Source organism: Sycon ciliatum, chromosome 8 (assembly GCF_964019385.1).
Source record: "Sycon ciliatum chromosome 8, ocSycCili1.1, whole genome shotgun sequence".
Classification (NCBI taxonomy): domain Eukaryota; kingdom Metazoa; phylum Porifera; class Calcarea; order Leucosolenida; family Sycettidae; genus Sycon; species Sycon ciliatum.
Window position 1 is genome coordinate 26746239 of NC_088650.1, and position 22782 is coordinate 26769020.

The 22782-nt window shown below is 47.2% G+C and overlaps 1 protein-coding gene across 2 annotated transcripts; it reads right to left on the reverse strand.

Moving 5' to 3' along the window:
- Positions 1-395: 395 nt before the first annotated feature.
- LOC135822525 (phosphatidate phosphatase LPIN3-like) lies at positions 396-20370 on the reverse strand. Of its 2 annotated transcripts, none has more exons than XM_065335310.1 (26): positions 20104-20370; positions 19239-19468; positions 17864-17998; positions 17413-17494; positions 16204-16319; positions 15495-15623; positions 13911-14066; positions 13151-13209; positions 12731-12881; positions 12135-12270; positions 11536-11618; positions 10968-11035; positions 10438-10670; positions 8280-8397; positions 7766-7833; positions 7076-7169; positions 6155-6224; positions 5249-5290; positions 4996-5064; positions 4168-4700; positions 3246-3306; positions 2978-3049; positions 2619-2725; positions 2181-2301; positions 1750-1853; positions 396-1446 (listed from the first exon to the last, which is right to left on the reverse strand). In XM_065335310.1, exons 2-26 carry the CDS (start codon positions 19416-19418, stop codon positions 1305-1307), a joined length of 3129 nt encoding a protein of 1042 aa, XP_065191382.1. In that variant the 5' UTR covers positions 19419-19468; positions 20104-20370; the 3' UTR covers positions 396-1304. The 2 variants fall into 2 exon arrangements, with proteins under 2 accessions (XP_065191382.1, XP_065191381.1); XM_065335309.1 differs by lacking the exon at positions 20104-20370 and adding an exon at positions 19661-20062.
- Positions 20371-22782: the final 2412 nt, after the last annotated feature.

Below are 22782 nucleotides of genomic sequence, written 5' to 3' on the forward strand. Positions count from 1 at the left end.
ACAATCCACATGCACGGTAACAGTCATAATCCAGTCATGTACATGTCCTACAAATTTCATCCTTGTTGTCAACACCCATGCCTGCATATAAAGCTACACATAAGCAACTCTCTATATAGCCACTTTTCTTTCAACTCAACTCAGCTCGCTGAACACTTACAATTGCAATGTTACTGTAGTGATAAACCCACTTACTGGAAATGGAAATGCTGGTTGCTGTGTAGACCCGGCCAACGTAGTCCCATAGCTACGCATGCAGTCACATACATATCCTATGCATACTGCCACACAGCCTGGCCGCAGGACCTGTGGCGTTGGTTGCCTGGATAATCACGATGTTGCCCCCTGCATGCCACACAGGCGGCGGAGCATTCGCACGACATCGCACAGAGGTCTAGAGAGAGCACACGTATAAATAATTATTCAAACACGAAACTACATGATGAAAGTCCTCCAATCAGGAAGTCTGACGCCACCGTGAGCTTGATCTACATGTAGCGACGTGGCTACATGCACATCCACATGGGCTGAATCACAGTAAGGCAAGGTCGGTACAAGGCATCAACAATCAATAATTAAAAAACCGAAAGTACGAACTTAGAAAGTATTTGATAGAAATAGTGCTAGCTTGAAATTCCTAGTTGAATTAGGGGAAGAATAGAAATAATATCAAAGAGCAGCAGCAGCAGATATTCCAGGAAGCACCACCCAGTAGAAAGCGACTTCCAGGGTAGATAAACGTTGGCGTCAGTTACTGCATACATGTACGTACAAGAAGAGCAAGGACGACTGCAGCAAAGAGTGAAATAATTCTTAATTCTTACAGCACGTCACACACACACACACACGCGCGCACGCACACACACACACTGGACAAAAACCAAGCTGTGCGTGGCATGCAGCCAAGAAGACCGGTATTGTGCTAGCCTGCAGCGCATCGTCTTTCCAATATTTGCAAACACACACACACACACACACACACACACACGAACGACTCCCCCAAAAGGCAGTCATAAAAATACAAATCTAAGCCGCAGAGCAGCTCGACAGCATGCAAAGCAAGCGATTACAAACTGTCACTAACCTAGAAAAAGAATGAACACCAGTGAGTTCTGAGGTATTAATTGTAATGTGCTGCTTTCTCAAGATTTGTCAAAAGAAATCACTGTATCACTAGGGCGCATTTTCACGCACATCTCTGAAGCAAGAATATTATAAATTTCCCCCAAAATAATGATTTCGAATACAAAACTACTCATCTCGGCACTTCTCCAGTCCCAGAGCGGACGTGCCAATATCAGATTCTATTTCTGGACCTTGTCAAGGTCTAGCACGGGCATGGGCGTGCGCCAGTAGTTAAACTGGTTGTATGCTACAGGTGAGGACGCATCCACTTCATCACGCGGCGGAAAGAATTGATCGAGCAGATCCGTAAGATCTGCATATCTGCAGAGATGAGATAGGGACACGAGCGGAAACAAACAAAGACAACACAAGACGAAACTCAAGTCGGATGACAGCAAAGTGCCAAGACCATAGTACCAAAATACGCATACAGGCATAGGCGAGAAATCACAGGCCCTGGTCCTAGTGGTTTTGTAGAACCATTAGCAGTGTAAAGCACAGACATGCAAACACAGTGACACACACCGCCTCAGCAGCAGCCGCAACCTTGCCAGTCCACACACGCACAAACAGCAAGAAAATCAGCAAGAGCACGAAAAAAACCAAAAAAACAGCAGGACTTACGTTGACTTGAAAGTGCGGATGAACTCGTGACGCAGCTCACCATTCGGGTTGATGGTGAAAATGCGTGCCTTGGGCACACCAACCTCGAGGTATGTGATCACATCCTGACAAGGCCAGAGTAGAGACAAACCATAATTCAACATCACCCACCCACTACAACAAGATAGGATATGGAGATCACGGACAGGAAAACGTATATCAGTAAAAGGGTCAGAGAGCATTCAGATGCTGGTCTCTTCACGACCTGAGACTTGTCGTCGGTGAGCTGTGCTGTTCACGCACATCCATCATTAGTCTCTGCACCAGACCCCCACCCCACCCCCACACACCCACCCACCCATGGACACACCCACCCACACACCCATGCACACCCACGTCTTCTCCAGCACACCAGAAACCGGTCACCTTTGACACAGAGCACCAGGACTTACCGACATGCGATTGCCAAAGCCGGCATAGTACGGCCCATCCGTGAGCTTGCGGCAGAACAGGAAGCCGATATCCTTCAGCGCGGCGATCTTAAACTCTTGCGGGTTCTTCATAATCACCTCACTAAGAGAAGAGAAAACACAAACACAAACACACACACACACAGAGCAGTGGAAAACTAAGTAAAGTTACGACCATACATGTACATATCTTTACATCTGGAAAGGGCAAGCTAAGCTACAGACTACAGTCCTGTCGGGCGCCGGAGAACGGAGCGCCGCAGAACGAACAGGCTAGAATTCCACCAAGCACAGCATACCAATGTATACACGGTGCATAGACTGTAGTACATGAAAATAAGAGCGGTCTAGGGTAAGAGGCCGACCCCCCAGTTCTTCGGCGATCGACAGTACTGTACTTAAACACACGTCGGGACATACCGGTGGAAGGCGCGAACTAGCGAGGAGGGGTTCAACAGTAGAGGCCCGTCAGGAAGCGACAGCTGGCCCTGCCGGATGTTACGCAAGTAGTCACGAGTTAGCTTGGACTGCAGCACAGCGCAGCCAAACACAACACACACACACACACACACACACACACAGAGAGGTTAGGTTGAATCATTAAAGAAAGCAGAAAATACTAAATACCACAGTTTGAGTGCAAGAATGCCGAAAACTGGGAGAGACAGCCACAGAGTCACAAAGCCACACACACACACACACACACACACACACACACCAGAGAGGGCGGGCCACAGTGCAACTAAACAAATTGTCCACCACAATCCAGCAGTACATACCTGGCCAATGGCACGTGCTGACAAGTAGATGAAGCGATATCCATTATTCTCGATACCAGAGAACAATTGAGCCTGGAAGAAGCAGAGCGGAGGCACAGGCAAGCACACGTTCAGATCACACTCTAAAGGCCAAAGCAGGGCACTGCAAGGCACCAGAACACTGCATTACAATGTATACTGTCGGGAGATCTGAGAGTACAAGAAGACAGAGCACCAGCCTTGCTTGATCCAAAACATACACACAACTAAGTAGCACCCCGCAACTCACCACACCAAAGTGCGACCAGTCCTGACCAAACAACGGCAGAACTTGACCGTACACATCTGACCTGGAATACACAACACACAGCAGAGAAACCAACGAAAGGCGGTGGTCAGAAAACACGAACAAGGTCCAACACACGCACCGGAAAAGCATACGTCCAAGCAATATAGCTGGGCACAGTTGAGAATGGGCTATATTTAACCTTGAGAAGTACTGTGATGGCCAAAGAAATCCAACCTCATGAATAAAATAGCGTTGCCGGGCACTACGCAGCCCTAGCACTACACACACTGGTCTGTGCACTCTAACGCGGCGCTACTTTATTCATGAGGCTGGATTTCTTTGGCCAGAACTGTGCAAGTTAGCACACTCCATTTGACTCAGTTACACCATCATATTATAATTTTGCACCACATCACTAAAAGAGTTATTAGAAAATTGAAGTACCAGCCCAAAGTACATGTGCAGTGGTGGTGGCAAATGAAGTGCGACCTCTCATGAATATGACAGCCTCGGGACGGTGCGACGCAAGCAATATGAACACTGGGTTGTGCTGTGAACATGGCTGTGCTTTATTCACGAGGGTCCGGCTTCACCTGCCATCACCCGTATACATGTACATGTACACGTAGTAACCTCTTACAAGGCATCACAGCAACAGGCATTGTAAAGCGACAAACGTTCTCGGCGTGCAAATTCAGCGTTTTCATAGATTGGGCCGGTTCACGATGAGAAACTTTTGCGATTCTAAATCTCTTCAGTCGGATCTTGTATTGTCTACAATGAATGTAAGGAGAGGTTTGCGGCGATCATTTATATTCGCGAATGTGAGGTGGTCGCGAAGATAGCGAAAATTTCTTACTTTACACAGTAATGGAAGCACCCCATTGCTGCTGGCAGTGGGAGAGTGGTATTTACGAATTACCTGGTGATAGTACCGTCTACATCCGACACGACCACTTGATCCGTATGATGCCAGAGATAGACGGTGGCCTCACACGACACCGTGCCCTGGTACTTTGTCGTCACGGAGAAGGTGAACGTGTTGGCGCCGTCCTTCAGCCGCAAGCCCTTCAGCTTCTCAGAGGGCAGGCGCAGGTAGGAGCCAGAATCACCCTTGATCGTTGCGCGCCACGGATCCGACGGGCTCTTAACGTCTAGCGGTGAAGGAGAGGTGCTTTCGACAGGTAAAGACATGGAATGCTGGAGCACATGAGCAGAGTCGTTCTCGTCACGAGCGTCCAGTAGAGAGGTCTCCCTAGCTAACGCGCTGCCCCGTGCCATTGGCGACTGGACCGCCGTGGATGGTGTGGTGGTTTCATAGTCGCTGGCCTGATGAACCTCATCGGTGGCACCGATGTCTTCGTCGTCGCTGCTAAAGCCGTGGTGGTACGCCTTGCGCTCACTCGGCACAGCAATGGCTGCTGAAGCGGGGTTGCTTGTGTGCAGGATATTAGTCTGGACACACGAGCACACACACACACGCACACAAATGCAGCCAGACAGACACACATACACACACACCGCTGATATAGGTTCTACGATAATGGCATAAACCTTGCACGGCTATTATTCCCAGTCACTCATTGTACACCATGCATTGTGGTAACAAGGGAAGTCAAGAGTGGGGCACAGAGAGAGAGAGAGAGAGAGAGAGAGAGAGAGAGAGAGAGAGAGAGAGAGAGAGAGAGAGAGAGAAAGAGAGAGAGAGAGAAAGAAAGAGAGAGATCCATCTGGCCTTCGAGGCACCTACCTCTGATTGACTTCTGGCACCGCTGGTTAGCGGAGCGTCCTCACCTCGCCAGAACCACATGAAACGACGCTGCACACAACATGCATAGAGCCACAGCATGGTACAGTGAGTGCATGATATTAGACACAGCGTTACAGAGACATGGCCAAGGAAGAAAGGCAGGCTCTCTGTGCTGCACCGTTTGGGCTAGCACACACCATACAGTGACCACAGGAAATTCAGACTGGATTCAGACTGGATTCACACCGCTTACCTTTCGGGGCATATGCTGTTTCATAAGGTGGTGGTGAGCTCTCTGTCAGCAGTCAAACAAGCGTGCACCAACACAAACAAACAAACATCCACACACACACACACACGCACACGCAAGCACGCACACACACACACAACAGTCAAACAACAGCATGCACCAACACAAACAAAAATCCGTGCAGTGCAATGATTTATGAACGAGCAGCACAATTTCGAAATTGCGCAACCTCCCGAGCTAGCAGCACAATTTCGAAACTGGCTGCGCAATCTCACAGTTGGAAGAATGTGCAGCACAATTTCGAAATTGGACAGATTGCGAAAATGCGCAGAACATATACACTGAGGTGGAAAAAACAAGCCTTTTGGCTGGTACATCATGCACATACAGTCAGTACCAGAAAATCCTGACAAACTGATGCTGCGTTCAATGTGAAATGGGGTCAACAAGAGTGCAGGGCCACGTGCAGAAATGACGTGTTGGGATTTTTGGCCCGCATGTATGTCCACATACATGTGTACAGTTGGATGTCAGAAATAAAGTACTCCGCCATGTGCCCTTGGGGGACAGTTCTACTGAAGTGCCACCGTAGTACTTCAGCAACTGTGGGACCCTGCCTCAGCACTTTTTTTATCTTCATCATTTCGCGATAACTGTGGCAATACGCCCAGTGAGAGGGCAGGTTTTGCCTGTGCCTATGGTAAAGTAAAAAAGCTACACAAACAACTGCGTACAGAAGCAAAGAGCTTTTGCAAGCAACATCTGACCACAAGAGAGCAGAGCACAGAGGATGAGTGATAGAACAGGAAAGAGGAGAGAAGTGATACATAGGAGAGAGAGAGAGAGAGAGAGAGAGAGAGAGAGAGAGAGAGAGAGAGAGAGAGAGAGAGCGCCTGCGAAAGGACATACCTCGGGCAAAGGCCTTCCATAGACGACCATCGACATGATTATGGGTGCAGCTGCTTGCCACGTATAGTACCTACACCAGCAACAGCAGCCGTAAGAACAACAGACACAGATCGCTGGGTTAAACAACGTGGAATTCTAAAACATGCTTGTACCCAACACACTGACCACTACAGGCAATCTGTAGAGCCCCACCGCCCATGCACACAATATGCCTACCCGCCGAAATCGTCACAAGCTACATTATTTCAATACATTACCTTGAGTATGGTTGAATATGGTGGGAAAGACACACCTGGCAATTTGGCGGTAAATACACGCCTGCCCACACACGCTCTCTAGGCTGCAAAGTTCTGGCACAGAGCTCTCCTTCTCACCACCACCATCATCAGTTTGCGCCTAGTCGATGCATGGTTGGCGGTATCCGACATTGCCAGGTGTGTCTTTACCACCATATTCAACCATAAGTACAGCGGCAGTGGTGTCTTCAACTTCATTCTACTTTGAGTATACCCAACGATATTAAAATGCTGTTTGAACAGTTTCATCTCACAAAAATCTACACTACCTGTTCAGAGCATGGCTTAAACCAAGTGTAGATAAACAAGAGTGTGTGACTCCGCATCTCTCCTGCACAATCTGCAGGTACCCCGGCCCACGGCGGAATTTTTTTATTGACGTCACCTTTTTACAGAGTGTGAGAGCACGTGCTGGGCACCGACCTTGTAATGTAAAGCCCGACCAAGTGCACGAGGCAAAACTTCCCAAAAGACTCGCAGCGTGTGCGTCGTAGAAAAGATTACGCCAACAAAAATTTCCGCCGTGGGCCAACCCATCCGCGAGTTGCACACTCTTGTTTATCTACTCTTGCTTAAACTTAAGAGACCCTCCCCAATAAAACTTGTCCCAGTACAGCACTCGTACCTGTTCTTGATGCGGACGACGAAGCCTGAGTGGCTGAGCAATTCCGGCTTGTCAGCAAACTCCTCAAAGGATATCCGATGCTCAGCAAACTGATCTACACATGCACAAACACAGGCACAGATGGACACAAAGAGAGCACAGGGACTTAAGACGGAGGGAGACAACAATACACATGTGACGTTAGCAGTATACAGGACTATAGGAACACAGCCATATATCCCCCAAACAAGGTGACACTGTATAGTCATGTTCCTCCAAACATCAGCCATGTACAGTCAGACCTCGCTTAACCGCACACATCCGTTTCCCACAGAAATACCCGGATAGGCGAGGGAACCGGATACTCAAACACACATACTGTATGAATGCATGACATATGCTGTAAATCGGTGACCAACAATTTTCTTCCGGATGGTGAGGGATCCGGACAAAGGAGGGCCGGATAAGCGAAGCCTGACTGTATACAATTTCAGTGCTGAGCAGACCCTCACAGTTTCATGGCAAGTAGAATTTGCTGAAGAGGTGCTTACGGCGGCTTGGGTAACATCAGCGACGGTAAGCGCATTGCCACTGGTCTCTAGCCAACCACAATGCTACACAATGCCTGTGTACGCCACTAGTTCCAACATACCATCGGCACAAAGACATCTACGTGCCAAGACGCACAGTACAGGCACCACAGGTACATACCTGGTTCCTTCTCCGAGTCCTTCAAGCCGCCACAGTTGGAGAACTCCACACTGCCGGGTGCTAGTAACCTGTAAGTGAGGCAAAAAAGTGCACCGTGAGGAAGTACGAACCGGTCATGAGAAACAGGTAAATATGAGAATGAGCAAACGAAATTGTTATACTGTAGAGCAAGGCGTTTACATGATACACCACACACACGCCAGCCATGTGATATCTTGCAAATGGTCGATTTCAATATCTCAACAGTATTGACGAGAGGCTAGTACTAGGCTGCTGCCAGCAATGTGATATTGTCTAAGTGGTCAATGCAATATCTCAACAGTAGTGATATGGGGCTACAATGTAGTATTAGACTCTCACACGTATCAGCGCAAGTGCCAAGATTTGCCATAGCCCTGTATAGGCACTCATGCCAGGCCACAAGTCCTTGGCATGTAATGGACGAGCTCCAATCTTATACTTTGCTAGCTTTTAATGGAAGCATCAACCTGACTCTCGAAACAGCACAACTCACTCTAGAAAGTGTTTGGTGGGTTCGTCTTGTGGCTGGGGCGTTACTGCTCCAGAGCCTGGTTCACTCAGAGCTAGATGAGACTCTCGGGGTGGTGGCGATCCAGCCATTGAAGAAGCACCTAAAACACACACACACGCACACGTACCAAAAAGACTGGCATGATCAGCTTAATGCAAGTCAGGCAACGGCACACATACATGCATACACGTGGACGTGTGTGCGTGTGTGTGTGGGTATGCGTGTGTAAGCTTGGAGTTCCAAGGACATTACGTCAGCGACCTTAGGCTGGCTCACTCGTGAAGTGTCAGATTGCGTTCTCATTTCCTGCACACGTTTTTGAATGATGTTCGGAGCGTGTGGCCTTATTTTGCCTTATTTGGGGCTGGATGGCCTTGGCGCTACTGGCCTAGAAGCAGCATGTTATTAATTCCCAATATTTATCCGATGGGCGCCCTTGACTATACATACTTCCGAGTCCAATTTCGCCAATTCTTCAGGAGTCTGACGTAGACATGAACAACTGCACTTGCATGCCCCCATGCCATGCTGAAATAATAGATGATGGCGTAGCCTCTCCCAGCTAGTCGTATCCAGGAGCCCTATAGTAGACACGTTGATGATACAAATTGCCCATGAAAGGGGGAGTCGACCTTAAGGAGCTTGACGGGAACATGAACACTTTCCCTTGCAGATGTCGTGCCAGGCCGGAATTTGGGACGGCGTATCATCACCCAGCTAGTCGTTTCCTGGAGCCCCATAGCAGACATGTTGACGATACAAATTGGTGGATGTCCGCCTTCATGCATAACATGTATGCTGCAGGTTGTTCATGTCTCAGTAGTGCTTGGGGTATTATCGTAACAGAACATCGACCATGTCGCTTCACCGCTTTGCAAAGCTTGGATATTAGTGGGATCAAGGGCATAACTGGCATTTTGAGCATCCAATATTCCTTGATGAGGGATATACTGCTGATGTATTGCAGACAGGAGAACCCTCACAGAGTAACAGTTGATTTTCCAAACGACGACGAAGCAGTGCGCAAGGTTAATGGACTGCCTCCAGTAGTAGGTCAGCGCTTGAACAACTTCCATGCACCCAGCGATGCAAGGGGGACAGTCTTGATGATGGTGTATCATCCCACAGCCATTCCATTCCTCTAGCCGTACAGTCGAACCTCGCTTAACCGCACACATCTGTTTTCCACAAAAAATATCCGGATAGGCGAGGGAACCGGATAACCGAACACCGTTTATGTTGGATGCATCACGTATGCTGCAGATATGTAACCAGCTATTTTCTTCCGGATGGCGAGGGATCCGGATAAAAGAGGACCGGATAAGCGAGGTCTGACTGTACAAAAGATGGGTGGGGTCCTAACTAATTTTTTTTACGTTTCGTGAAAATTATCGATAATGCCGGATGGCCCCCTATCAGCCTCGAACTAAATTTGCTCAGCGGAGTCAAACCGGGCGCGTGCATTTTGAACTCACAGTTTCGGGGTTTCCTTGACCCTCGGCCCACGCAGACACAGATAGTTCATGTCATCGCAAAGGTACATTTCTCAGCTCTCATGTAAAAGTTTTTGGGTAATCTGCGACACAATTTGTTGAAACGGCAGAGAATTTGAGTTGGGCGCACGCAGTGCTGGCTTTGGAGCGCCAAATCGCGCTGCGGCGCTGGTCCTGTGGATCCACTGATGGATTGCTGGCTATCGCTGTGTTCCTCTGGCCTAGAGCATTCCAGAAAGCCAAAGATCACCAAACTCGGCCAAAGGACACCAAAGTTACGACCAGATAAGTAACTGGGCCCCACGTAGGCAGTGCATTCCTTGAAATAATCTTGGGCCCTAAAGGGTTAAGTGAAGGCAGAATTTCAAAATCTTCCGCCAGAATGTAAGTTTTGGTTTACACTCCCACCCTTCTAGAAAAGCGCGACAGATTTGTCTGCCGTGTGTATACTTCTTTTTGAAGTGCAGTATGACTAATTTGTACAAAGAGTCGCACACGTAATCTCTTTCCACAGGTTTCTGGAGTGGATTGAAAAACATTGCAACGGATTCAACCTATTCTGGTTCCAGAATCTTCGAACCTGGGTGCGGAACGTGCACTACAAGATCACAATAGAGCGCAGACGGCCAAAACATGAGGAAGCGTACCTGAATCGCTGTATGCATCTCTGGCCACGTGGCTGGGTGGTGGCACGCAGTGCTGTTCAGCTGGGGGAGCTGACGAGCTGAACGGAGGCTGACTCTCCACGGATGATGATGACGGCATGTGCTGGAGGTAATCTATGGTGTCCGAATCACTCTTGACGTCGCTACGCGACCCCGCCGCCATTGGCACCGGCGTTGGTAAGCTGGATGTACGCGTGTGATCGGCGTGCTTACGCCTATGCACAAGCAGTACAACACACACACACACGCACACACATACAAACATATTACTATGTACAACTGCCACAGAATGGCCGAAGTCGCTCCCAGAAGCGGGAGACCACGGTGAGAAACGAAAAAAAAAAGAAAAGAAAAAAGAGCAAGGCTTAGGGGGATGATTGAGGTGAAAGGAGACTGACGTACAGAGCTTCTGGTGGACACACACACACGCACACGCACACACACACACACACAGGCCCATATCCAACAAACAAAAAATCATAGAAGCAGTAGCGCAACCCTGGGTGACTCACTGGAAGTAAAGACTTTCAGTAGTTGGGTCCATGTCAGCGGTATTCAGCTCGGAAAGGTAAACACCACCCTGAAATTAAAACAGGCACATCAACATCACCAAGTCAGTCTTGCGGCATGCACTGACCTGGAGAAACCGAAAAGATTGCTACAAGCTTATTATCCATTCCCGAATGGCTGATCTTTTATTGAATCACTCCGGACATTGGTCTCCACACAGGAATGCTCAGGAATCTCCTCTGGAGTGTCTGGGGAAAGATGCCATGGCATTGTTGAGCATAAACAGTGGATACACAGCTGATGAATGGGTCAAGGCTGATAGAGAAGTACTAGTCCCCCGTATCCCAACATGCATAGTAAAGCAGAAATCGTCCAATGCACTCCAGTGATGAGTCACTACAAGTAACACAATCACATGCATCACAAAACCGGCATTCACTGGTATAACACACGCACTCAGTATCACACCGGGCAAGCAAGACGAGACGCCCTGTTTTCTAGGCTGGAGTCGAGAGCGTCGTGAGACACACTGGGATGGCGAGAGCGCTACCGGCACCAAGTTACACCTACCTTCTCCTTGGCTACATCGGTCTTTGCTTCACTGCTTGAGCCCCACAGACGTGACATCATGGAAACCACAATAGAAGATGATCCTGCCGATCAGAAATAACACGAACAGTATGTATGATACGATGTTTAGACCAACACGAACTTCGCCTTTTCACCTCATATTTTATAAATTGCCCCCGCTTCAAGCTTGCAACACAAACAATAGAGTAGAAAGCAGCAGCAGCAGCACAAGAGAAGCAACGGCAGATCAATGATACCATACTCCTCACAGTGTGCAACTACTTCAGCAGAGTTGGCTAGCTGCCACGACTTGCTTTCAGAATTACGCCATTGTTCATGATGTAACCATGTCTATGCATGCATTCCAGATGCAAGGTTGACCGTGAGTCACACAGTTTTGTGAACAGTCAGCTATACTGCATTACAAAATGACGTAATTCTGAACAGGAATCGTGACGGAGGTTTTACGCGAAGCTGCAGACTCTGGGGAGGCATTTCATGTTGGTAACAGCGATGGCTTCCACAAGAGCTAAATGTACTACACGGCATCACGCTGAATGGACAAGCTACAGAAACACAGTAAGCACACAGCAACATACTCGACGGGAGCACGGCTGGGTTGCGTTGGTCCTGCTGCAACTCATCGCCGCATTTGGCAGCAGCGGCATTCAAGGTGAGCGAGTCACTCGAGATGTCCTCCATCGTGCTGCTGGCATTGGCAGGCGTGCTTTCACCCTGAACAGCAACAACAGAATACTGTTATCATCAAAAAGAAGAGAAGAGCACAATGTGTGTACAAACCCATAGAACAAAGTAGGTGTTGGTCTGTTTTGAGACCTGCAAAGCACCCATTTCGTTCCGAAAAAGCGCACTGATATTGTCATCACATCGACATTGGACACATGGCCTATAATTATGCAGATCTTCTAAGAAAGCAGGGCATGTATTTCCAGCAGTCCTGCCAATTCAGAGCAGATTGTACATTCACTAAACACATGACCCAGATAATGACATGGTTTAAATATTATTAATATTATTATTATTATTAGCTCCTGCTCTGCAAGGTATGGTATACACACACATCACAAGTAAGTTAACAAAGAGCCAAGTCAGCCAAATAGGTGCCCAGCAGTACATACATCACTCTACTGCCGGGTTCCGAGCAATGGCAGGCAACGTGCTATGCTGCACTAACCTTTGTCTTGATGCTAGAGTCATGCTGGGTGGTGGGTAGACCACCCCATGGCCAGGACATCTCGCCTTCGTCAGCCTTGCTCAGGCCCTCGTGCATGAGCTCGGAATCGCTCAGCGAGTGAAGCCCTTCCAGAATTGCAGGGTCCAGTGGCCTGGTGATCAGTGAACAGGGAGCCGAATATCACAACAGACACACGAGCAGAAATGATACAGAGTAGGTCACACGGTCAATGCTTAGGATGAGGAATACGAAAGGCATGAAAGAGGAGAGAGAGAGGGATGGATGGATAGGCTAAAATAAAAAGAACAGCGGGTGCAAGGAGCAATAGAACAAGACACTGATCAATGCTTCTAGAGAATCCCAGAGGTTAGAAGATGGAGATCAAGCCAATACGCAGCTCCAGTCCACTACGTAGCTTACCCTGAACCACCAAGAAAGCCGGCATCACCAAACCGAAGACCGCCAAAAGCAGTTGCTCCCTGTACAGTACAAGAGCAAGACCGTTAGACGTGACATACTAGTACAGTAACCTGGACTGAATACAGGCAATACAATTTACGACACATTATAACTAAACGCTAGCAGCTTCTCACAAAGTGCTTTCCATTGGTCCAAGGATAGATATACCACTACTAGAGGAAGAATGATACTGAACAAGTACACACTAAGCTTACCACTGTTATGTCATACCCGATACCGACACACTATCGGAAGGATAACAATGACTAGTTGGCTGGACTGCTATGGGTCATATTATGGTGACCTGACAGCAGTGTGCGATCTCGGGTATCACGTCAGTGTCTGGAACAGCAAATAAAGTGTATGCCTGCTTCTAAGGTGGTGAGAGCTCTAGCAGCCTTAGCTCTAAAGTCACAAGGCAGGGGGAAGGTGCCAACTATCACCACATACTCGGTGTGAGTGGGCCTTGGGAGTACTAAAAGGTTACTAAAAGCACAAAGAATATATCTGGCAGGATGCACAAGTACACTATGGAAAGGGTGTGGGGGGGGGGGAGTGATGACAGATAAGCCATGAAGAGAGAGAGAGAGAGAGAGAGAGAGAGAGAGAGAGAGAGAGAGAGAGAGAGAGAGAGAGAGATGAGAGAGAGAGAGAGAGAGAGAGAGAGGGAGAGAGAAACAGAGAGATACACGTAGATAGAGATAGTATTCGTGCACATTACCTGCCCAGCATTGTCGGCTGCCCGTCGACTCTCCTCAACCTCTGCTTGTTGACGGAGGTAGGCTGGAATGCGGATGTCAGGATTGGAGTGCGTGCGGAACAATTTGGGCACTGGATGAGCGGACCGGGACACGTAAGGCAGGCCACACATTGATTTCTGAAAGAAAAGAAATGAAATACATATACAATGTACTGGTAGTAGGGAGGGAGATCAGGCAAAAACAGAAGCTACAAGACAACAGGGGCACCACTATAAAGAAACCCTTGCCAGGTCTGCCCAGCGGCAGTCAACCAAGTGAACTGCACTAGACAATGCATGCGTGTGACGAGCAATACGGACAGTGCAGCAATGTAGAGCCTAGAAGGGTCTAAACGCACAAAGACAGAGAGGTTGTGCACAGCGAAACTCGTAAGATTCGACTGTATCGGCCTGGAGTAACGAGAGTCGTATCAACGTCCATTCAACGGAAAAAAGAGCTGAACAGCGAAAACTATTCCGGTGCAATCACCGACACCCGCATACTGTCGTGCACGGGGCACATGCCTGCCTGACTGTCCCCCGTACAGTCTGTATCGACTATAGCGTACCCTTTTGATTTCCGTGATTTTATCACTACAACCGATGCATCACTATATGCGAGACGATCGATTTTTTTCTTTTTTCGATCGACACATGAAAGGCAAGGAAATACTTCCAGCTAGCATGGCGTTTTGACAAATCAGCATGCTGCATAGTTGACAGTGCCCGCATTTCCATAAAAAATTCTGTTATGTACATGTACATGTATCACTATAAAAATAAGCAGCGTGAAGAAAGTAAAAAAAATAGGGCCTTTGATATTATTGCTACATGTATTTTAATGTTATCACTATAGCCGATAATAATATAGTGTGTTATGCATGTTTTGATTCTTTGTTGCCATCATAATATCCAATATATCATTACATCCGATAATATTGGTTATAGTGATATTTGTACTGGACAAAATACGTTTTGCTTTTGATATTTCGTACCAATATCACTGTAGCCGATATATTCTTATATCCGGTCACTCTATAGCCGATACAGATTGTACTCGGAAAACATTCCTACTTTTGCGCAAGCTCTGAATCAACCGATTTTCGTAGCATTTTTCCGTTGTTGGCTGATCCGTCGAACACTACAAAACTCCGTTATGCGCCATCTCTCTATAACTTACTAATATACTACAGCGGTGGACACCGGAATCCGGGCCCATTAGGGAAATGGTGCCAGGTATCCTGCTGTTGCACGGAAAAGCATACTTCTGCATCCAGAGCAGATTTCCTACCTTAGTGACCAGCACTGTACATGCACTTTAAACCATACTTGTATACCAGGAAGCAGTAAAGTACCGGTATTTTACTACTTCCCTCACTGATCCTTTGAATTTTAACGTTACTACTCCCTGGCACATACAATGCTACGCCCATATGGTGGTGTATCCTGCTTGTAAAGAAGCCGCAGGACATTACCACCACATGAACATCATCATCCTTGAGAGTAAGCGGCTTATATGTAAAAAAAACAAAAAAACAAAACAATGACACCAGCACGCCAACTCACGGACAATGCTTGTCTCGCGTTGCGGTCCACGGCTCTCCTGCCAGACAGAGAGTGTCGTCTCCTCACAACAACGGGCCCTTCGCCGCTGCCGGTGGAGCGTCTGTCGGCCAGATCCGTCAAGGACGAACCCTACACAGACAAGCAAAATTCGCCAAATACTGTAAATCATGTTATTTTCGGTGTAACTTTAATTTCGGTGATTTCGGTAGAAAAAACCAGGCACCTAAATTTAAATTCCACCTAAAAGTCTCTAGAGTATGCACTGTATGTGGTGGGAAAGCGGGTCACCTAATTCTACACACACACACAAGAGTTCTTTTAATTAAGATTAATATTGAGCAGTTACGACCAACGCAACACAAGCCCTGTGCCCAACAGGATTTGGCCGTGAGAGAATCTCTTCTAGTACTCTTCTCCGAGTTGTGTACAAAAAAAAAAGTATACATGCAGAAATGCCTATGGAGTATGCTATCTTCTCGCTCGGTACAAGACGGCGCACACATCCATATTCTGACAGGATTCTCACACGACTTTGGCAAACCTGCATGTCCCGATCCTCCTCCCCGGCTGCCCAGGATGAAAGACACCACCCACAGAAAAATCATGAAGGAGGGAGGGAGGAAGAAAGACATAAGCAGAATATGTATGAAAGAAGGACCACGGCGGAGAGTAGACACATACACAATTGTACTTTTAAGTAGCAACAAACCTCTCCAGGTGTTAACAGCTTCTCTTCGCCAAGCAAGTTTCCGATCGGCTGGAACGATTTGAAGCTGACGTCACTATCAGTGCTGGCAGTCCGCTGATGTCCTCTCAAGAATTGTCCTACGGAAACACCAAGAGTCAGAGTATACAGCTGACAAGAGAAGCCTAAAAGCCTGTTGAGTTGCTAGGAGAGTGCCTACTTCAAAGCACTTGCATTCAACTGCTCAATAAGCAGAAGCACTTGTCGGATTATTACTTTTCATCTCTTCCTCCAAACCGTCCCCGTGGAAAACATGGAGGAATTTCTCCAAAAATGCAGACTAGAATGTCATAAACGCAGGGTGAAATCAAGGGAAATGCAGCAAATTGCGGTGACACGCGACACTCAACATACAGAAAACAAACGCGGTGTATGCGCAGGCGCTGTAGTGTAGGGCTCTCTGAGTAGGCATGATGATTCCCCGCCGCTAGGGCAAACCTGTGACGTTTTCTCGCACTTCACGTCCGGCAGGGAGCCCTCCACCAGACTACAGAGATGTACGTAGGGGCTCTTGCACCATAGCAACCATACCAGTCTACAGTCTACACGATACTCATACACATGCACACTACTGGTACATGTACAGTTGCAGTGCTCCAAATCGCAGTGAGTTATTTTGTCAAAAAAGCAGTGTTCAAACGAAACATGCAAAAAAAAAAGCGGATGTAACTCATTGTTAGCACGGCAGTGGGATTGCGATTTTCCGCGGGGTCAGTCCAAAGAGGTCTGGGCTAAATCAAAAGCTACAGCTTTGCTAGCTCCCCCCTGGAACTTGGCACTCATTGACAATAATCCGCTGGACTGCAAAGAAATTCACATTATTTGCTACCACATACTGTTAGAACAATAGGTGGCAGCCCAACATAATACGTGCAGGGTCTAAATAATCCCGCATCACTCCCTCCCTCTGCGCCCTCTTTTCATCAGCAATGACCAACTGGGTGCAGGTAATGTGACAAGTACAGTCCCGCTCAATGAAATCCAGTCGTGTCAGTCAAGTTTGCGCCTTGCATTATTTCGCAGCCCAGTGTTCGCAGGTCTAGGGCTGTGCAACGCCCGGCGCGTACTTGAGTGACGCGGCTGGTTTTCATTGACCAGTACTGTACTTGTAGGGAACTGCACTGCATAGATCAAGTATACAAATACCAAGATAGGGAAGCAAGCGAATAGTACCTGATCCATCACCAGCCGCAGATTTGTCACCAGTGGGGTCTATGCTGTTGCAGGAATGAGACCGGCCCCTGCCAGGGGTGGCCTGTGCACACAGGCGCGCACACACAGACACACATGTATACACGCACACGCACACACGCGCGCACACACGCGCACACACACACACACACACACACACACACACACACACACACACACACACACACATTACAATCAATACACATTGTGACGACCGATACAACTGTCATTGCTGGGCTCAAATGCCAGCACCAGCAGCACTGCCAGAATCAAAAACAACAACTCACTCCAGTATTGTGGCGTGCATTGCACTTTCTCAGGATCAGGGATCCCGGGTACCCCCCCCCCCCCCCCCCCGCTATTCAATTGCAATGCTAGTAGCTAAGACTTAGTAAGAGTGAGCTGGAAACCAGGAATGCGCTTGGCCACTCACCTCATCATCCAGCACCTCAGTATCGGTATCCCCATCTTCACCGGGATCCAGCTCATCAACAAAGTATGCGACCCCAGAATCGCCCAGTCGCATGGGCAGGTCCAATACTTCGTCTCCATTCACACGAATATCCACCTATTAGGACATAGATACAGACCGTAATATAACAGGCAACCATTTTAGGCTGGCTTTAATAATATCGAAGTGCAGAAATCTACACACTAATCACCAAATGGCGTGGATAGCACTGAATGCAATCAAGGGCAGAGCCGGAGACACGACAACAGTGAATCAACAATTCAGTCTGTTTAGTTACGACTCTTGAGTTCATACACATCATGGAGTCGTCAATACGGGTAGGTGGAGCGCGAACTACCAAGGGACTACCAAGGATCTCGTTCCTGGGCTGCTCGTTCAAATGGGGTTTATGCATAAAACATGGCCGCCACCTTCCTGAGGGGCAACTTGTCCCATATTTGGCAGGTACAGCCAGTTGTCGTACATTTGTGGGTATGATCGTACACAGTTCATTGATAATGGAGGACTGGTATCACGGCGTGTACCGTTTTAGTGGACTTGCCCCTCAAGATCGAATGGCCATAATTTATATCATCGTGTACTGCTAGTAGATTGTTACAATGGTGATCGAAGAACATGTGATGTTTTCAGTTTTTCACTTTCGTCCACGCGTAAGCTTCGTCTTCCACCGGCCTGGTATCAAAGGAATCATTGCGTTTAACCGAATGTACGCATCGTGTTCACAGTGCGCGTGCGGCGGAGCAGTGCAGAGCCGAACACAGTTCATAGCGCGGGCATACCGCACACACCTGTGTGCTACCATAATTACACCTGGCCCGGCTAGATACTAATGAGGTTCTGCTCTACGTGAAACCATGTGGAGAACAGGTATTTGGGTTGGAGTCTCAATCAACGGCTTCGCGTGTTTTGGGTCCAGATTTCTATGCAGAGGTGAGCTTCTCTACGTTGCGGCAAACGCAAAGGAAATGCGTACGGATCTGGCGTATATCATTCAAATTACAGAGAAAGCTGTCTTCTGCGCTACGGGAACACGAAGAGTGCTCATGGGATTCTTGGGGTCGCACGTTCTCGTAACGTAGAGCAGAACATCGTCATTGTACAGTTGGCTGGAATGGAGCAGCTGAGCTAGGAAACGTCCATAGCAATACTACGGTAAAGCTTAGATACGGGTGATCATGCAATTCAGGGTAACGTTAACCGCTTCGCGCAATATTCTGTTCTTCAGTTCTAGCCTTAGAATCTTACACGAAGTGGTAGAGTTGAACAGGACAAAAGGATTTTGAAATTTTCAGTCAATTTTTCACCAATTTACATTCCTGAAGAAGGGGCATCTCACCGTTTTGCCCTTGTACCGGAGTACTCCAAGCTTTCCGAAGCGCACATGGAACGGTGAGGACAACAGTGTCCCATCCTCTTGCTCGACGACGATCACATCGATGGCTCCGGTTAGTGTGGCGGCGTTGATGTCATTGTACAAGTCCTTGCAGGTGGTGAGGAACCGACCAACGTAATTCATGGTGGCCCCACACCTGGCAGGTCCAGATACTGTAGTCACCAGTGGCTTGCCTGCACATTCCGCCGAGTACAGCACCAGCAACCAGCACAGCAGCAACAAAAACGAAAACAACACGTGCCAGGTTCAAACAAGAACAGCTTTCTAGCTACGACAGACTCTACAAAAACAGCAACAAACGCGTACAACTGTCAAATGTCAAACCGTAGCGGGAGTGAAATCAAAAGGACATTTCTGATTTTTACCTTCTTGCAAGGCAGATCCAGCAGCAAGAATCGTATGAACTGCAAATACTAATATTATGTTATTTCAAGCATGTTACTTCGCAAATCACTCATGTAGATCTACATGATCGTATTCTACTCAGAAAGGCCTTGGCTTGAGCTCATGAGGTCGAATCCTCCGTCAGATTTACACACAATGTGTAGGTCTACACAAAATACTTTGAAAAATTAATAGTGAAGTGAGTACTGTACAATCACCCTGCTGAGTGCTCGAGTCTAGATCGAAAGGACCGACAAAGAGCAGGTATGACAGAATATCAGCTGACGGACATCAGATGACAGCAGATGACAGAATCTGCTGATGACCTAAACTAGGCTAAAGTCTAAGCCGTGGTGCTATGATTGACGTACAACGAGTGGCAAGAAACATCCGACCTTTCGAATGAAAGAAATCAGACACTCACCATGAAGCCTTGAAGGGAACACGAGCTCCACTGGCGAAAAAAAAGTTTCGCTCTTTCTACAGCACTAAGAGTGGCAAGAATCGCTCACTACAATGGCAACGCATACAGCAAAGCCAGATAAGGCCTGGTCACACCTCCAGATGCACTTGAACTACAAACCAAACCAAAGATAAAGCCAAAGACGAAGCGTGTGTAAAGTCTTCGGAGTTTGGGAATGCTCGCGGCCCGCGTCCTTTGGATCGGGGTTGACTGGGAAGAAGCCGGGATGGCCACACGAAATACAGCCAGAAGCTAGCCAGCATAGCATCGCTACATGTACGCGAATACCATGAATACCGCGCTGGTAATGGCCCGGTAGATCTACTCGCGGTATGCGACCGATATCGCGATCCGAGGCAGAGCAGATCTACGCGTACAAAAAATCTCTCCACTCGTAGACCTACTCACATGTCGTACACAGCATGCTTTTTTTTTATGTTTTTTTTTTTTTAGTCGTACACACAGTACAGTTGGCAGCTATGACATCAGGGGATTTTTTTTATTTTTTTTATCACTGAGCCTCTTGTACGGGCAAAATAACACATTTTGTGAAGAATCAACACATAAAACGAATCATCAGATACAGTATTTACAGAGTCTGTCACTCAGTAGGATCACTGCACTGTGCAGGTTCACTGGATGCGTGCCTCCGCCGCCACTAGCACAGCAGGGGACTCAGGGACTCAGTAGGATCACTGCACTGTCTGTGCAGGTTCACTGGATGCGTGCCTCCGCCGCCACTATAGCACAGCAGGGGACTCAGGCATGGCAGGAGCAAACATGCTCCTAGATCCTTGAGCCACGCAGTGACATAGCACCACAACGACACACAAAATGACATCAGGGGATGGCCCACGCCTGAAGTACGATCGTACAGTACAGACTCGAACTCGCTCTGATCCACAGCCGTGTGAACCGCATGCGCACTACTGTACGTAGTGCGCATGCGGTTCACACGGCTGTGGATCAGAGCGAGTTCGAGTCTGTACGATGTGTGAGTGGAGAGATTTTTTGTCGCAACAAAAAGTCAAGTCAAAAAGTCTGTCAAGCTCGAGCGTAATAAAAGCTGCTGAAAGTGGAAGCAAAATTCTAATCTCTCGGCAGTTCGAATCCTCTGTGCGCAGGTAAGCTACCATCCGTTTTGTGACTGTTCCCTGATATGAAGTCGCTACCCGGTAGATCCACCCCATGCATCGTGCCCGATATTTTGGTAAAAATGTGGATATTATTTTATTGGTAGGAAGACCAATGACTTTTTGACCAAGCGGTCAAATAATTTAATTACCCGGTAATTGCAAGTATCATCATAATTATATTGACTACTTACACATATTTTACCACTTTATTGACCACTTGTAGGATCTACGACTTGGAACTTTTTCCTCAACTTTCAACAGATCAGAAGTGAAAGAAGAAAAATCTAAATGCTGCGAATTGAACCCAAACTTTTACTTGTTCTGTACTAGTATGTCATATATTGACCTCTTTAGTCGGTTTTAAATAATGGACAGGGTAATAAAGGTTGACTTGAGACCAAGGGTTTATAGCTATTAGCCAAAACAAAAGAAATAGGCTTGTTTCGGGCCGGCAACCCCTCAAAAAGGAGACTCGGTCTGCCGGAATAAAACTTTTTTGGATATTTGTTTTGGTTCATGAATTGTTGTTTTATTGATGGACAAGAGCAATATACATGACTGTACAAACAAATGTACATGTATCATGGTATGGATCAATGTCGCAGTACTGTAAATATACAAATTTTCGGCAGCTATTTAATTTCGGCTATATTCGGCACCGACCCAAAACGACTAAATTAAAACGCCGATGAAATTTTTCACAGCATATGTCGCACTATACCATGCCCTCTACCCCACGCCGAAAATAAATCGCCGCCGAAATGTCAAAAATCGTGAAGTGCCGAAATTTTGCAGCGCCGAAATTTTGTATATTTACAGTATACTATTTAACCACCCATTACTTCTCAAATCAGTGCATTCAGCCTGTGTACGTTTCATCACAATTTTTCCCCCAATATGCTGTATAAATAGTGCAGCAATTCATTTGTCATGAGCTACAGAGAAAAAGGGGGTTTGTTAACTGACAGCCACTGCTCTATTCAGTTGCTGCCCACTCACTGCGTTGAGTTCTCAATAGTTGAGAGAAAAATTAGTTTTAGAGTTGGTGGACAAGCCGTTGATTATTCACTCTCATTGTAATATCAAAAAGTATTCTTTCTAGACCAAAGAGTGGTATATTTGATAACATTTAATAACGATAGAAATTTTTACGATACTTCTGGAGAAGTATCATAAAAATTTCTATCGTTATTAAATGTTATCAAATATACCACTCTTTGGTCTAGAAAGAATACTTTTTGATAAAATTAGTTTTATTGATTTGTCGCTCGGTGGTTAGAGCATCGCTGGCCTCAAGCGAAGGCCCCTGGTTCGAGTCCTGATGGTGTACACATTTGCTGCGGAAAAAAAGGGTGCTACTCAATCACCGCAAATTTACCTGTCCTCGTGACACGAATAGAGTGCTATGGAGGTCTAAGAGGTCTAAATTATGTGTAACGGTTGCACCCATAGCGTCCTGAATTTTACACACAGTTTGTGCGCACTTGATTATTGTTCTCCCGGT

Coding starts and splice junctions, on each gene's coding strand:
- LOC135822525 (XM_065335310.1), bottom strand. CDS start 19,418: ATGAATTACGTTGGTCGGTTCCTCACCACCTGCAAGGACTTGTACAAT. Junction 12,271..12,730: donor ACTCTAGCATCAAGACAAAG/GTTAGTGCAGCA, acceptor GTTGCTGTTCAG/GGTGAAAGCACGCCTGCCAA. Junction 3,050..3,245: donor ACTGGTCGCACTTTGGTGTG/GTGAGTTGCGGG, acceptor TGCTTCTTCCAG/GCTCAATTGTTCTCTGGTAT.